Source organism: Anomaloglossus baeobatrachus, chromosome 8, assembly GCF_048569485.1.
Source record: "Anomaloglossus baeobatrachus isolate aAnoBae1 chromosome 8, aAnoBae1.hap1, whole genome shotgun sequence".
Taxonomy (NCBI): domain Eukaryota; kingdom Metazoa; phylum Chordata; class Amphibia; order Anura; family Aromobatidae; genus Anomaloglossus; species Anomaloglossus baeobatrachus.
The window spans coordinates 216,483,172-216,499,136 of NC_134360.1; the positions used below are offsets into that span (position 1 = coordinate 216,483,172).

The window sequence follows — 15,965 nt, forward strand, 5'->3', positions numbered from 1 at the left end:
ATTTACCTCATACCGAAGCTCCTCCCCTTTTTTCCTTTTTGGGGGCGCACACACAAGCCTTATCAGGTCAGGTGACCAACCCCAGTAAGGGAGTGTGGGCAAATGTGTATATGTGGAGAACGGCCCCAGTAAGGGAGTGGGGGCGATTGTGTGTATGTGAATAACGGCCCCAATAAAGCGGGCTTTACACGCTACGATATATCTAACGAGATGTCGGCGGGGTCACATCGTAAGTGATGCACATCCGGCATTGTTAGTGATATCGTAGCGTGTGACAGCTATGAACGAACAGAAATACTCACCTTCTCGTTCATCGTTGACTCGTCGCTCATTTTCTAAAAATCAAACGTCCTGTTATTCATCGTTCCCGAGGCAGCACACATCGCTTCGTGTGACACCCTGGGAACGAAGAACTGCAGCTTACCTGCGGCCGCCGGCAATGCTGAAGGAAGGAGGTGGGCGGGATGTTTACGTCCCGCTCATCTCCGCCCCTCCGCTTCGATTGGCCGGCCGCTGTGTGACGTCGCTGTGACACCAAACGTCCCTCCCCCTTCAGGAAGTGGATGTTTGCCGCCCACAGCGAGGGCGTTTGGAAGGTAAGTACGTGTGACGGGGGTTACAACAAATTGTCCGTGCCGCACACACGATGGGGGCAGGTGCGATCACACGAGAAATTGACACATGTAAAGCAGCCTTAAGGGAGTGTGGGTGAATGTGTGTATGTGGAGAACAGCCCCAATAAGGGAGTGTGGGCAAACGTGTGTATGTGGAGAACGGCCCCAATAAGGGAGTGTGGGCGAATGTGTGTATGTGCAGAACGGTCCCAGTATGGGCGTGTGGGCGAATGTGTGTATGTGGAGAACGGCCCCAGTAAGGGCATGTGGGCAAACATGTGTATGTGGAGAACGGCCCCAGTAAGGGCGTGTGGGCGAATGTGTGTATGTGGAGAACGGCCCCAGTAAGGGCGTGTGGGCAAACATGTGTATGTGGAGAACGGCCCCAGTAAGGGCGTGTGGGCGAATGTGTGTATGTGGAGAACGGCCCCAGTAAGGGCATGTGGGCAAACATGTGTATGTGGAGAACGGCCCCAGTAAGGGCGTGTGGGCGAATGTGTGTATGTGGAGAACGGTCCCAGTAAGGGCGTGTGGGCGAATGGGTGTATGTGGAGAACAGCCCCAAATAAGGGAGTGTGGGCAAATGTGTGTGTGTGGAGAACGGCCCCAGTAAGGGCATGTGGGCAAACATGTGTATGTGGAGAACGGCCCCAGTAAGGGCGTGTGGGCGAATGTGTGTATGTGGAGAACGGTCCCAGTAAGGGCGTGTGGGCGAATGGGTGTATGTGGAGAACAGCCCCAAATAAGGGAGTGTGGGCAAATGTGTGTGTGTGGAGAACGGCCCCAGTAAGGGAGTGTGGGCAAATGTGTGTGTGTGGAGAACGGCCCCAAATAAGGGAGTGTGGGCAAATGTGTGTATGTGGAGAACGGCCCCAAATAAGGGAGTGTGGGCAAATGTGTGTATGTGGAGAACGGCCCCAAATAAGGGAGTGTGGGCAAATGTGTGTATGTGGAGAACAGCCCCAGTAAGGGAGTGAGGGCGAATGGGTGTATGTGGAGAACGGCCCCAAATAAGGGAGTGTGGGCAAATGTGTGTATGTGGAGAACAGCCCCAGTAAGGGAGTGAGGGCGAATGGGTGTATGTGGAGAACGGCCCCAATAAGGGAGGGTGGGCGAATGTGTGTATGTGGTGAGCAGCAAAGAAAACTGAATCTCATTACAGCTGACAATACATGTTAGGCCGGGGCCACAAGGGGGACGCTGGCAGCACAGCAGGAACACAGTGTCATGCAAGTGTCACTGCGGCTGACAGCTTTTGGGGGTGGGCCGGCACGGAGGAGGGGAGAGCTAGCGCAGAGGAGGGAAGGGATTTATCTCCCTCTCTCCTCCATTGCCGGCTATTGCCATTCGTGCTCTGCACTCGCATAACACCGGTGTACCGCGAGTGCAGTGCAATATTTCACTCGCCCCATAGATTTGAATGGGTGCAAGAGAAACAAGGATCGCATTGCACCCGCAGCATGCTGACATTGTTTTCTCGGTCCGATTAGGGCTGAGATAATAATCGCTCATGGGTGCTGGGACATAGGTTAATATTGGTCCGAGTGGAATGTGATGTTTTATCGCATTCCACTTGCCCCGATTTTCATGCCGTGTGTCTTAGGCCTTATACTGATTGAAATACACATGCAGCTGTTATTTGTGGTGACTCAGACACAGGGCGCCACAACTCCAATCTATTACTCCTTGTTATCAGCCAGTACTGGGGGAGGAGACTATAGGACAGACAAGTACAATCTATTACTCTCTGGTATCAGCCCCCACCCATCATGAGAACATAATATTACAGCAGGTTGGATGGAGCGGTCGTGGTCACATGATCTTTATTACATTGAAGGGCTCAGCGGACCCTCCGTATCTTGCACAGGTACAGGGGGCCGTGGTTGGCGCTCAGCTGGGGCAGGACCAGTTCTCCTAGTCGAGTGTCCAGATGGAAGGTGAATGTCTGCCTGAACATTTCCCGGAAGCCGCGCAGATCCTGGATCTCAGCGTGAACGCCGTATTCAGATGCCGCCAGTCCCAGCACCCGCTCCACCACACACTCATTCTGCAGCGCGGACAGTGTGCAGGTGGAATACACCACATCACCTCCTGGTGCCACCGCCCGCAGACCGGACCTGGGTGAGAGAACAGGGACATAGTGAAGCGCTCTACAAAGTTGGGAGGGGGTCACGCACAGCAGCAGGCGACTCTGCAGTGGGAAAGGGGGAGGAGAAAGGCTGCAGTGGGGTGGTCACAGACTTACAGCAGTAAGAGGCTCTACATTGGGGGGAGTCAAATGCGGCAGATGGCGCTGAAGAAGGGGGAGGCTGCAGACATACAGCAGCAGGTCGGCTCTGCAGCAGGCGAGGAGTTGTGCAGTTGGGGGGAGTCACATGGAGCAGGCATCTCTGCAGCAGGGAGAGGCTCTACAAAGTGAGGAGGGGTCACAGACTTACAGCAGCAGGAGGCTCTACAGCAGGAGGGAGGCTGGGTGGTTGGGGGGAGTCACATGCAGAAGGCAGCTCTGCAGCAGAGGGAGGCTCTACAAAGTGGGGAGGGGGCCACAGACTTACTGCAGCAGGGAGAGGCACATGCAGCAGGCAGCTCTGCGCTGGGGGGGCAGAGTTACAGCAGCAGACGGCTCTGCGATAGGAGAGTCCCATACTTACAGCAGCAGGCAGCTCTGCGATGGGGGGGGGGGGGGTCACATACAGCAGCAGGCGGCTCTGCAGCAGGGGATCACATACTTACAGCAGCAGGCGGCTCTGCAGCAGGGGGTCACATACTTACAGCAGCAGGCGGCTCTGCAGCAGAGGGAGGCTCTGGCGCTCTCTCGTCCTCGCGCGGTGGAAGATATTGTTCTCCTCCTCCAGCAGGGAGTGTCTGTCTGTGGTGCACGGCGCATCCACCAGGACCTGCATGTGAGGGGGTCATAGGTCAGAAGCGCTGAAGGACCATCCGTGCCCTCCCTCATCCGTGCCCTCCCTCATCCTCACCCGGTCGTATATGGAGTCCTCTGGCCAGTCTGTTCCATCCAGAGTGGTGAGCCGCAGCCGGCCCTCTGTGCGGAGATTCCCCGGGATATAGGACTGCAGGACTCTGTGCAAACGTTTACAGCGAGAGAGGGACGCATCGTTGGCTGCCAAAAACCCTGCAACAGATAAAGTGATGAGCGGCGCCCCAAGAGGTGTCTGCACAACTGGGCCGGCACCGAGGCTTACTGCAGTCCTCCATCAGCAGTGCCAGCGTCTTTCCCCCCGGAGCAGCGCACAAATCCAGGACGCGGTGATCCGGCTGGACATCGAGAGCGAGGACCGGAAGCAGCGAGGAGGCATCCAGCAGGTAATAATCCAGAAGGCCGAGGGTGCCGGACCTGAAGGAAAGATAACATTACTGGACGATCCCCGCCCGACGGAGGGGAGGCGTTCCCAGGGCGATCCTCGCAGTGGCCAGTTCGTTTACAGATCATGAAGGGTTCACATCGCTGTGTGTGAAGCCGCAGGAGCGAGGAGCATCTCCTACCTGCCTCCCGGCTGCAATGAGAAGGAAGGAGGTGGGCGGGATGTTTACGTCCTGCTCATCTCTGCCCCTCCGCTTCTATTGGCCGCCTGCCGTGTGACGTCGCTATGACGCCGCACGACCCGCCCCCTTAGGAAGGAGGCGGGTCGGCGGCCAGAGCGACGGTTGCAGGGCAGGTGAGTGCATGTGAAGCTGGCGTAGCGATAATGTTCGCTACGCCAGCTATCACAAGATATCGTACCTGCGACGGGGGCGGGGACTATCGCGTGCGACATCGCAGCATCGACTTGCAATGTCACAACGTGCAAAGCCCGCCTAAGGCTACATGTGCACGCTACAGTTTTTTTCTGCACACAAACTGCAACCAAAACTGCACCTTGTCACAGAGAGAGCCTGGAAATGTAAAAAAAAAAACCACTTGTACTGATGCTGCAATTTTGTTAATGCGTTTTTTTAAAGGAGAAACAAAATATTATAGGATAATTGAGAAATAGAAATAAATAACAGAATAGCTCAATAGAGGGATAGCTAGCTTGGCCAGCTGTTTTTATAATTTTTTTTTGGGAAGGGTAAAAAAAAAGACGTGGGGTCCCCCCTTTTTTCATATCCAGCACAGGAACAGCAGCGGCTGCAGGGGGCAACCCTTACTCTCACGCTTTTTATTTTTAATTTATTATTATGTAAAGCGCTGTGGAATTAACAGCGCTATATAAATGAATAAATATTATATTATTATACACTCAGCTTTTTATATATTATATATATATATATATATATATATATATATTTTTTAATATGACGTCATTATTTGCCATTTCCAGCCCAACAATAGCACCGCACAGCCGCACCAGAAGTGGAGCATCCATAAGATGCACCAATTCTGGCACTGGACCCAGCTCTTCCCATTGCCCTGGTTCGGTGGCTATCGGGGTAATAAGGCGTTAATAGCAGCCCACAGCTGCCACTAAGCCCTAGAATAGTGATGGCAGGCGTGTATGAGACCTCGCCCCTATTATTAATCTGTTAAGTGAAAGTAAATAAACACAAACACCCAAAATATCCTTTATTTGGAATAAAGTACAAAAAGCACCCTCTTTCACTTCTTTATTAACTCCCAAACACTTCTGGAGGTCCGAAGTAATCCACACGAGGTACCACGGCGATTCAGCTCTGCTACATCCCTGTCCTGTCAGAGCAACCGTCATAGAGCATGACTGCCCGCTGTGAGCGCAGACACAGCCGCGCAAGCAGAATAAACTCGGGTGAACCCCTGATGTCACAGTTGTGGGCCCCTCAGTGTGGCGTGTGTCACGGCAGTGACATCACGGGTTCACCGCTGTGAGGTTCAGGCTGTGACTGAAGTGAGCTGCGCGATTGGCGGTGACGTCACAAAGGCGAGTCCTCCACCTGTGGCTCACCTCAATCACGACCTAATTTGTTGTCGCAGGTGGAGAACTCCAGCTTTGGCTAACCTGATTGACATCACCGCTAACTGCACGGCTCACTTCAGTTGCTGTGTGGAGCTCACAGCGGGCAGTTGTTGGCAGGTGCTGGAAGCATTGTCGGACCTCATGTGGATTACTTCGGATCTGCAGGGGTGTATGAGGGGTTAATAAAGTGGTGAAAGAGGGGGCTTTTTATGTCAAATAAAGGATTTTTAGGAGTTTGTGTTTATTTACTTTCACTTACAGATTAGTGATGAGGGGTTGTCTCATAGATGCCTGCCATGACTAATCTACTGTAGGACTTAGTGGCTGCTATGGGCTCCCATTAACTCCTTATTACTCCAATTGTCACTGCACCAGGGCAATCGGGAAGAGCTGGGTAAAGTCCTGGGACTGTCACATCCAATGGATGTGGCAATTCCGGGCAGCTGCAGGCTGATATTTTTTTAGGTTGGGGAGAGCCAAATAACCATAGGCCTCCCCAGTCTGAGAATACCAACCCCCAGCTGTGGGGCTTTATCTAGGCTGGGTATCAAAATTAGGGGAACCGCACATCGTTTTTTTTTGTTTTGTTTTTTTTTTAAATTACCGTATTTTTCGTTTTATAAGACGCACCCCAAATATAGAGATAAAAAAAGTTAAAAAAAAAAAATGGGCTCAGTTTTACACTCCAGTGGTATCTTACCGGAGGGGGCTGACAGCAGTGGTGCAGCGGGGAGCACAGGAAGCAGAGGCGATCCTGGCTGCAGTGTGGCTGGCCGTGTTGGCCGCTATGTGGCCGGCCGTGTTGGCTGTGTGGGCAGTGGGAGGTGAGAAGCCCTGTCGGCAGTGCAGTCTTCAAATACTGCCGCCCAGAATTGGTGCCTGCGCAGATTGAGTCTCGGCTCAATGACAATCCAAGAGCTCCATCTGCGCATGCGCCGACATCAGGCGGCATTATTTGAATATAGCACCGCCGACAGAGCATCTCACCACCTTGTTCCATACAGACCCCACCACAGCAAGCGCAGCTCCGCACCGCCGACAGAATATCTCACCCGCCGCAGCCAGTACAGCACCGCACCACTGACAGAGCATGTCACCCGCCGCACCACCTAGCTCTACACAGCGCCCACCATAGCCAGCACCGCCGACAAAGCATCTCACCCACCGCAGGTAGAACAACCCCACACCGTCGACCGCAGCCAGCACATCCCCGCACTGTCGACCGCAGCCAGCACATCCCCGCACCGCCCTGCTCCACACAGCGCCCACCGCAGCCAGCACAACGCCCATTCTCCACCTCCGGTAAGCTACATTCAGATTTTAAGATGCACCCCTCATTTTCCTCCCAAATTTTTGGGAAGAAAAGAGCGTATTATAATCCGAAAAATACGGTATTTAACTTACTGTACGGTATAGACCCGCCCACCAACGTCTGTGATTGGTTGTAGTCAGACAGCTGTCACTCAGCATGGGGGCGGATCTGACTGCAACCAATCACAGACGGGGGAAGCAGTGAATATGTATGAGCACAATAAGTAGGTACAGTGACTATGTAAAGAGGCTAATGAGCGGTAGGGGAGAACGAAGAGGCCGAGAGAGAAAAGCCAAGAGAGAGCGAGAGACAGACCGAGAGAGAGAACAGACAGCCTAACATTTGGCTTTTAGCGGACACAGTGTGCACCCAGCCTCCCCATACAGCACCGCTAAACAGAGCAAAATGTCCAATAAAAACTTTTGCAAATAATGTGAGATTTTTGCACTGTGACGGGGAGGGAGACTGGGGAGGCGGGGGGGCCTTACCGTCACAGTCACCAGGGGAAGAACCATCACAATCACTGGTGGGGGCTTAGACCGTCACAGTCACCGGCGGGATATAAGTGCTCCAGTCAGGAGGGAGGATGCTGTACCTGCTGGACATTTATGTAGATTACAGTTGGGTGGGGGTGGTCAGAAATGCGGCCTCTGCGGGCGTCGTTTTGTGCAGTCAGAGTCCATTAATAATCACTATGGGGGGCCGGTACCTGGCTGCTGGGAAGCGGCTGATGTCGCCACGGGGGAAGGTGTAACATGTGAGGCCGGAGGTCAGCGGCGCCTTCTGCAGGAAGTCGGCAGCATTGAGGGAGCGGAGGCCGCGGGTCACAGCCTCCACGCTGGAGAACTTATTGATGAGGGCGCCGTACTTCTGCTCGGACAGGAGAGCGGCGCGAACCGAGGGCCAGAGACCACCGAGCTGAGCGCCGTACGTCACATCACAGAACTGCAGCGCCAGGCGGGGCGCCGGGGCTCCGACCACACTGGAGGCCTGCAAGAGAGGGGTCACTAAGAACAGTGCACCGCCGGGGTCCTGCCACATATGGGGGAGGATCTCCTTGTTCCCCGGGATCCTGCCATACATAGGGGGGTCTCCTCGTTCCCCCGGGGTCCTGCAATATATCGGGGGGGGGGGGGGGTGTCTCCTCGTTCCCAGGGGTCCTGCCATATATGGGGGTCTCCTCGTTACCTGAGGCCCTGTGATATCTGGGGGGGTCTTCTCGTTGCCCGGGGTCTTGGATATCTGGGGACTCCTCGTTACCTGGGGTCCAGCCATATCTTGGGGTCTCCTCATTACCCGGGGTTCTGTGATATCTGGGGGTCTCCTCGTTACCTGGGATCCTGTGATATCTCGGGAACTCCTTGTAAACTGGGGTCCTGCCATGTATGGGGGTCATTAAAACAAAGAAAAAACTACATTCAAGTGTCCTGATTTCAAGTGAAAAATATATTTATTGAACAACAGAGAACACAAACCAGTGAACCAAAGGAAGGAGTTCCCAGCATGATTGCAAAAAAATTATATAATAGGCCAATAATGCCATCAAAGGATGAGCAATAATATTGATGTATAATAACAACAGACACAATATATAGATTGTAATATTGCTCTTAAATACACTGTGTGCAGAATTATTAGGCATTTTAGGTGATTTGTTTTTCATACCATCTAAGCTGTAAGTATGCCATCCTAGGTGACGCGATGGCATGTAACAATCCTTGAATCATGGACAGTGTATTATAGACCCATATGTGACTGATGATGGTATAGCTCAGGGGTGGGGAACCTTTTTTCAGCCGGGGGCCATTTGAAAATTTCTACCAACCTTCGGGGGCCGCACAAAATTATCAATGTGAAAATTACCTGGCTATATTTGGTCAAACAATTAACTCACCCCTACTGTGGCGGCCGGAGCGGCTTCTCTTTGGTGCGGTTGTGATGTTGGATGATACTAATCATGTTTCTTCTCACAACTGCTTTTCTGTCTCGGTCTGAAGCGCAGTCAACTCTTTGTGATAATAATATTTGCTAAATCATATACATCGCATAGGAGACGCTGGAGGCACACACAACACATAGGAGACACTGGAGGCACGCACAACACATAGGAGACACTGGAGGCACGCACAACACATAGGAGACACTGGAGGCACACACAACACATAGGAGACGCTGGAGGCACGCACAACACATAGGAGACGCTGGAGGCACACACAACACATAGGAGACACTGGAGGCACACACAACACATAGGAGACACTGGAGGCACGCACAACACATAGGAGACACTGGAGGCACGCACAACACATAGGAGACGCTGGAGGCACGCACAACACATAGGAGACGCTGGAGGCACACACAACACATAGGAGACGCTGGAGGCACACACAACACATAGGAGACGCTGGAGGCACCCACAACACATAGGAGACGCTGGAGGCACCCACAACACATAGGAGACCCTGGAGGCACCCACAACACATAGGAGACACTGGAGGCACACACAACACATAGGAGACACTGGAGGCACACACAACACATAGGAGACACTGGAGGCACACACAACACATAGGAGACACTGGAGGCACACACAACACATAGGAGACACTGGGACTGCTCTATATACATTACAGGAGTCACTGAAGGCACATACATCACTGGAGGGGCTGGGGGCATATACATCACATTGAAAACGCTGGGACTGACGTATACACCACAGAAAGGAAACGCTGGGACTGCTGTATATACACAACACAGGAGACACTGGAGGCACATACATCACATGAGGAGCTATATATGCTCCCAGCCCCTCCTGTGATGTAAATGCCCACAGCCCCTCCTGTGTTGTGTATGTCCCCAGTGTCTCCTGTGATGTATATGCCCCCAGCATCTCCAATGTGATGTATAAGTCACAGGAGACGCTGAAGGCAAACAACCCAAGAGGGGCTGGGGGGCATACACAACGCAAGAGGGGCTGGGGGGCATACACAACGCAAGAGGGGCTGGGGGGCATACACAACGCAAGAGGTGCTGGGGGGCATACAGAATGCAAGAGGGCCTGGGAGCAAAGCCATCACTGAGGGGCACAGACATCAGGGGGTGATGCACAGCATTGGGAGGGCACACAGCACTGCACCCCAGTAATGTCAAGGCTCTGCACACAGCACCTGCAGAGCCCTGACATTACCGGGGAGCCACAAACCTGAGGTGATAGACAGCATGGGGTGAGGGACACAGCACTGATCGTTGCACACAACTCTGGAGGGAGGGTACACAAAGTACTGGACGGGGAGCAGAGTGCAGGCGCGCACACACAGCGCCGGAGACAGTGCAGGCCGGAGGGCAGAGGGGCGGGCAGATCGCTCTGGAGTTGAAAGGTGCCGTCACACCACACGACAGGACATAGGGGCGGGCACATCGCGCCGAGGGCAGAGGGGGCAGATCGCTCCGGAGGGCAGAGGGCACACCACACGAGGGGAAAGAGGGGCGGGCAAATCGCTCCGGAGGGCAGAGGGGCGAGCACACCGCACGAGGGGAAAGAGGGGCGGGCAGATCGCTCCGGAGGGCAGAGGGGCGGGCACACACAGCACGAGGGGAAAGAGGGGCAGGCAGATCGCTCCGGAGGGCAGAGGGGCGGGCACACACAGCACGAGGGGAAAGAGGGGCGGGCACATCGCTCCGGAGGGCAGAGGGGCGGGCACACACACAGCACGAGGGGACAGAGGGGCGGGCACACACCACTGATTACGCTACTGGACAGCGGGAGAGCCCATTGGTTCTCCCAAACAGTGCATGTGGTCATTTAAAGGGCTGGCGGCCCCAGCACTACAGCCCCCGGGAATGTGCCCGGGGGCCGCATAAAAGGTCTTGGCGGGCCGCATGTGGCCCGCGGGCCGCATGTGGCCCGCGGGCCGGAGGTTCCCCACCCCTGGTATAGCTGATAGGTATAACCCCCTATGTACGGAGGTGCTTCCTGACGACTGCATCATTTAGATATTTGGAGATATCGTTATTGTTCTTGTGATCCTTGGGTGACGCGATGAAGTTAATACTGGGTAATTCCTGATGGGTATGACCATTACACAATATGTTAGGTTTTGTTCGGTATAGGATTAAACCACCGGATATTACTGCAACCTCCTGCTCTCTGGCCTCCCTTCCAACACTCTTGCACCCCTCCAATCTATCCTGAACTCTGCAGCCCGCTTAATCCACCTTTTCCCTCGCTATTCCCCAGCCTCGCCACTCCCTTAACTGGCTTCCCATTGCCCAACGACTCCAGTTCAAAACATTAACCATGACCTACAAAGCCATCCACAACCTGTCTCCTCCTTACATCTGTGACCTAGTCTCCCGGTATCTACCTGCACGCAACCTCAGATCCTCACAAGATCTCCTTCTCTATTCCTCTCTTATCTCCTCTTCCCACAATCGCATACAAGATTTCTCCCGTGCCTCCCCCATACTCTGGAACGCTCTACCTCAGCATATCAGACTCTCCCCTACCGTGGAAAGCTTCAAGAAGAACCTGAAGACCCATATCTTCCAACAAGCCTACAACCTACAATAGCCCTCAGTCCAGTACACCACTGCGCAACCAGCTCTGTCCTCACCTATTGTACCATCACCCCTTCCCTGTAGACCGTGAGCCCTCGCGGGCAGGGTCCTCTCTCCTCCTATACCAGTCTGTCTTGTACTGTTAATGATTGTTGTACGTATACCCTCTTTCACTTGTAAAGCGCCATGGAATAAATGGCGCTATAATAATAAATAATAATATTATAATGCTATCAGTGTGATATACACTATCTACTATTGGATATCAGTGTGACAAATTATTTGTGGATATTGACTTACCTATTTATTAATTCACATTGCTAGGTCTTTGCTGTAAGAGTCAATTGTGGGACAGATATTTATGTGATACCTGTCTGGTGTACACCGCCTTATGTCATTTAAATTTGCATGTTGTGTAATAATTAGGGATGATCGAATACCTTAAATATTCGGCTTCGCGAATATCCGACGAATAGGTCGCCGCTATGCGAATATTCGATGCGCAATGTAAGTCTATGGGAAGCCCGAATAGTTGTTATCCTGGTTTCCCATAGACTTACATTGTGCTTCGAATAGTGGCGACCTATTCGGCAAATATTCGCGAAGCCGAATATTTGAGGTATTCGATCATCCCTAGTAATAATATGTGGTCATTGGATGTTATCCTGAAACATACATGGCGAGTATTATTCCTTTCCACATAGTGGCCTAAAATCCTCTTGCACTGTATTAGTTCATTATATTGTACAACTATAATACATCATCTAATATTACATTGAGGCTACAGGTTTTGGACACTGAATGTATAATTTAAATGCAATATTATTTAAGAGCAATATTACAATCTATATATTGTCTGTTATTATACATCAATATTATTGCTCATCCTTTGATGGCATTATTGGCCTATTATATCATATATTTTTTTGCAATCATGCTGGGAACTCCTTCCTTTTGTTCACTGGTTTGTATTCCGTTTTTAATCATATGCTATTTTCACCCTTTTGATCAATAAATATATTTTATTTTTCACTTGAAATCAGGACGCTTGGTCGCAGCGTTTTCTCTTCGTTTTAATGGTTGTTCCTTGTGCAACTTGTCCAGTAACAAATAAAGATGTGGTTAATAATGGCTGCAGAGGTTCATGAATTATAGCTTATATTAATGACATTATCCTCTTAAACATGCAACCATTTTTCCTGTGGATTGTTCTTTTCTATTATGTTCTTATCTGGGGGTCTCCTCGTTACCCCGGGTCCTGCCATATCTTGGGGGTCTCCTCGTTACCCGGGGTCCTGCCGTATCTGGGTGTCTCCTCGCTACCCGGGGTCCTGCCATATCTGGGGGTCTCTTCGTTACCCGGGGTCCTGTCATATCTGGGGGGTCTCCTCGGTCCCCGGGGTCCTGTGATATCTGGGGGTCTCCTCGCTACCCGGGGTCCTGCCATATCTGGGGGGGGGTCTCCTCGCTACCCGGGGGTCCTGCCATATCTGGGGGTCTCTTCATTACCCGGGGTCCTGCCATATCTGGAGGGGGGGGGTCTCTTCGTTTCCCGGGGTCCTGTGATATCTGGGGGTCTCCTCGGTCCCCGGGGTCCTGTGATATCTGGGGGTCTCCTCGGTCCTGTGATATCTGGGTGTCTCCTCGGTCCCCGGGGGTCCTGTGATATCTGGGGGTCTCCTCGGTCCCCGGGGTCCTGTGATATCTGGGGGTCTCCTCGGTCCCCGGGGTCCTGTGATATCTGGGGGTCTCCTCGTTACCCGGGGTCCTGCCATATCTGGGAGTCTCCTCGTTACCCGGGGTCCTGCCATATATGGGGGGTCTCTTCATTACCCGGGGTCCTGCCATATCTGGGGGGGGGTCTCTTCGTTACCGGGGGTCCTGTGATATCTGGGGGTCTCCTCGCTACCCGGGGTCCTGTGATATCTGGGGGTCTCCTCGGTCCCCGGGGTCCTGTGATATCTGGGGGTCTCCTCGGTCCTGTGATATCTGGGGGTCTCCTCGGTACCCGGGGTCCTGTGATATCTGGGGGTCTCCTCGTTACCCGGGGTCCTGCCATATCTGGGGTCTCCTCGTTACCCGGGGTCCTGCCATATCTGGGAGTCTCCTCGTTACCCGGGGTCGTGTTCGTTGCTCTCACCCATTTCTTCTTATATCGGTATCTGCAGAACACTCGCACCGGTTCCCGTAGTTTCCTTCGGATCAGTGTCGCTCCTATGGAGGCCGCCATTTTCTGTGCAGACGCGAACTCCGCCCGCCGGAAGCAGAGTCCTCACAGAACGTTCCGCTCGCTCTGGTGAATGTCCGGCTGTAGTTGAGCCTAGAGTGTACAAGCTCCTACCAGGTTAGTGGGCGTGGGCGTGGCGATGTTTCCTCTCGTCGACTGTAATCATGGAGACTTCGCCCCCCATGTGGAGGAGTTATCCTCCCTGCACGCCTCAATGTGGTAGTTTCAACCCCCATCACATGACAAATTACATCATACCTGGAGGGAGGCCGTACATTCATGTAGCTACCCTGCTATGAGCTCGGGGCCATCGCCCGTCTCACAGCCCCAGATCGGCCGATTATGGTGCGAACATTGTCAATAAAAGGAAGAGGAAAGAGGAGGCGCAGAGGTAAACAGAGAGAGAGAGAAGCCAAAGAGCATTGGGGGGGACAGAGGTGAGCCGAGGACCATTGGGGGGGGACGACAGAGGGGTGAGCCGAGGAGCATTGGGGGGGACAGAGGTGAGACGTGGAGCATTGGGGGTGGACGACAGAGGGGTGAGCCGAGGAGCATTGGGGGGGGGGGGACAGAGGTGAGCCGAGGAGCATGGGGGGGGGGGGGGGACAGAGGTGAGCCGAGGAGCATGGGGGGGGGGGGGGGGACAGAGAGGTGAGCCGAGGAGCATTGGGGGAGGGACAGAAAGGTGAGCCGAGGAGCATTGGGGGAGGGACAGAGGGGTGAGCCGAGGAGCATTAGGGGGAGGACAGAGGTGAGCCGAGGAGCATTGGGGGAGGGACAGAGAGGTGAGCCGAGGAGCATTGGGGGGGGGGGACGACAGAGGGGTGAGCCGAGGAGCATTGGGGGAGGGACAGAGAGGTGAGCCAAGGAGCATTGGGGGAGGGACAGAGAGGTGAGCCAAGGAGCATTGGGGAGGGACAGAGAGGTGAGCCAAGGAGCATTGGGGGAGGGACAGAGAGGTGAGCCAAGGAGCATTGGGGGAGGGACAGAGAGGTGAGCCAAGGAGCATTGGGGGAGGGACAGAGAGGTGAGCCGAGGAGCATTGGGGGAGGGACAGAGAGGTGAGCCGAGGAGCATTGGGGGAGGGACAGAGAGGTGAGCCGAGGAGCATTGGGGGAGGGACAGAGAGGTGAGCCAAGGAGCATTGGGGGAGGGACAGAGAGGTGAGCCGAGGAGCATGGGGGGGGGACAGAGAGATGAGCCGAGGAGCATGGGGGGGGACAGAGAGGTGAGCCGAGGAGCATTGGGGGGGGGGGACAGAGATGAGCCGAGGAGCCCTCCTGGGGGGGACAGAAAGGTGAGCCGAGGAGCATTGGGGGGACAGAGAGGTGAGCCGAAGAGCCCTCCTGGGGGGGAGTGGGGACAGAGGGGTGGGTCAAGGAGCATTGGGGGGGGACAGAAGTGAGCTGTGGAGCCCTGGGTGTGGGGGACAGAGAGGTGGGCCAAGGAGCATTGGAGGGGGGGAGGGACATAGAGGTGAGCCGAGGAGCCCAGGGGGGTAAGAACAGAGGGGTGAACCAAGGAGCATTAAAGGGGTGGTTCACATATTTGTTTTATTTTATCTATGGCCTTGTGCGCACTAGGCGTTTTTAGCGGCGTTTTTTACCGCGTTTTTGTGCTGAAAACGCAGTGACATTGCTTCCCCAGCAATGTCTATGGGTTTTCAGAAGTGCTGTCCTGACACAGCGTTTTTTTGTAGCTGCGTTTTTGTGGTGACCACAAAAATGCAGCATGTCAATTATTTCTGCGTTTTTCACCCATTGAGTTCAATGAGATGTTCAACAACGCAATGAAAAACGCATATAGCTGCGTTTCTATGACTAAAACGCAGCTATAAACGCAAGGGGTGGGCAGTAAAGTGACGTGTACAGGAAGAGGATTCCTTCTGTTGGTAAACACAGAAGCATGAATCCTCCCGGTACCGTCACCGCTGCCTCCACCTCCTGTCCGGTGCCATGTCAGCTCCGTGCGGCGCCATGTCTGGGCGGGAGGTGGAGGCAGCGGCGAAAACCAAAGTGAACAGTAGAAAAAAAAAAAGTCATTTATACTCACCTGTCTGCAGGGTCCCGGTGCCATGCCCGCTCCCAGCCCCTGTCTCGGTACCGCCGCTCTGGCTGTGTGCAGTCTCCCCGGGGTAGGACCTGGCGGTGGATCACCTGATGCAGTCACCTGACGCATCAGCTGATCGTAGTCTCGCCGGCTTTTTCGCGCCCGGCCGGCTATCAGCTGATCCTGCCGTCAGGGGACTTCATCAGCTGATTACCGGCAGCTCCTGCAGCGATCGGACAGGATCAGACTCCTGTCCAATCGATCGCTCCAGGAGC

The 15,965-nt window shown here is 53.8% G+C and overlaps 1 protein-coding gene across 1 annotated transcript; it reads right to left on the bottom strand.

Moving 5' to 3' along the window:
* Nucleotides 1-2,420: 2,420 nt before the first annotated feature.
* On the bottom strand, nucleotides 2,421-13,859 carry NSUN4 (NOP2/Sun RNA methyltransferase 4). Its single transcript, XM_075320178.1, has 6 exons — nucleotides 13,555-13,859; nucleotides 7,567-7,847; nucleotides 3,818-3,969; nucleotides 3,593-3,747; nucleotides 3,387-3,511; nucleotides 2,421-2,731 (listed from the first exon to the last, which is right to left on the bottom strand). The coding sequence occupies exons 1-6, from the start codon at nucleotides 13,642-13,644 to the stop codon at nucleotides 2,455-2,457; spliced, it is 1,080 nt and encodes a 359-aa protein (XP_075176293.1). The 5' UTR covers nucleotides 13,645-13,859; the 3' UTR covers nucleotides 2,421-2,454.
* Between the last annotated feature and the right edge of the window lie 2,106 nt (nucleotides 13,860-15,965).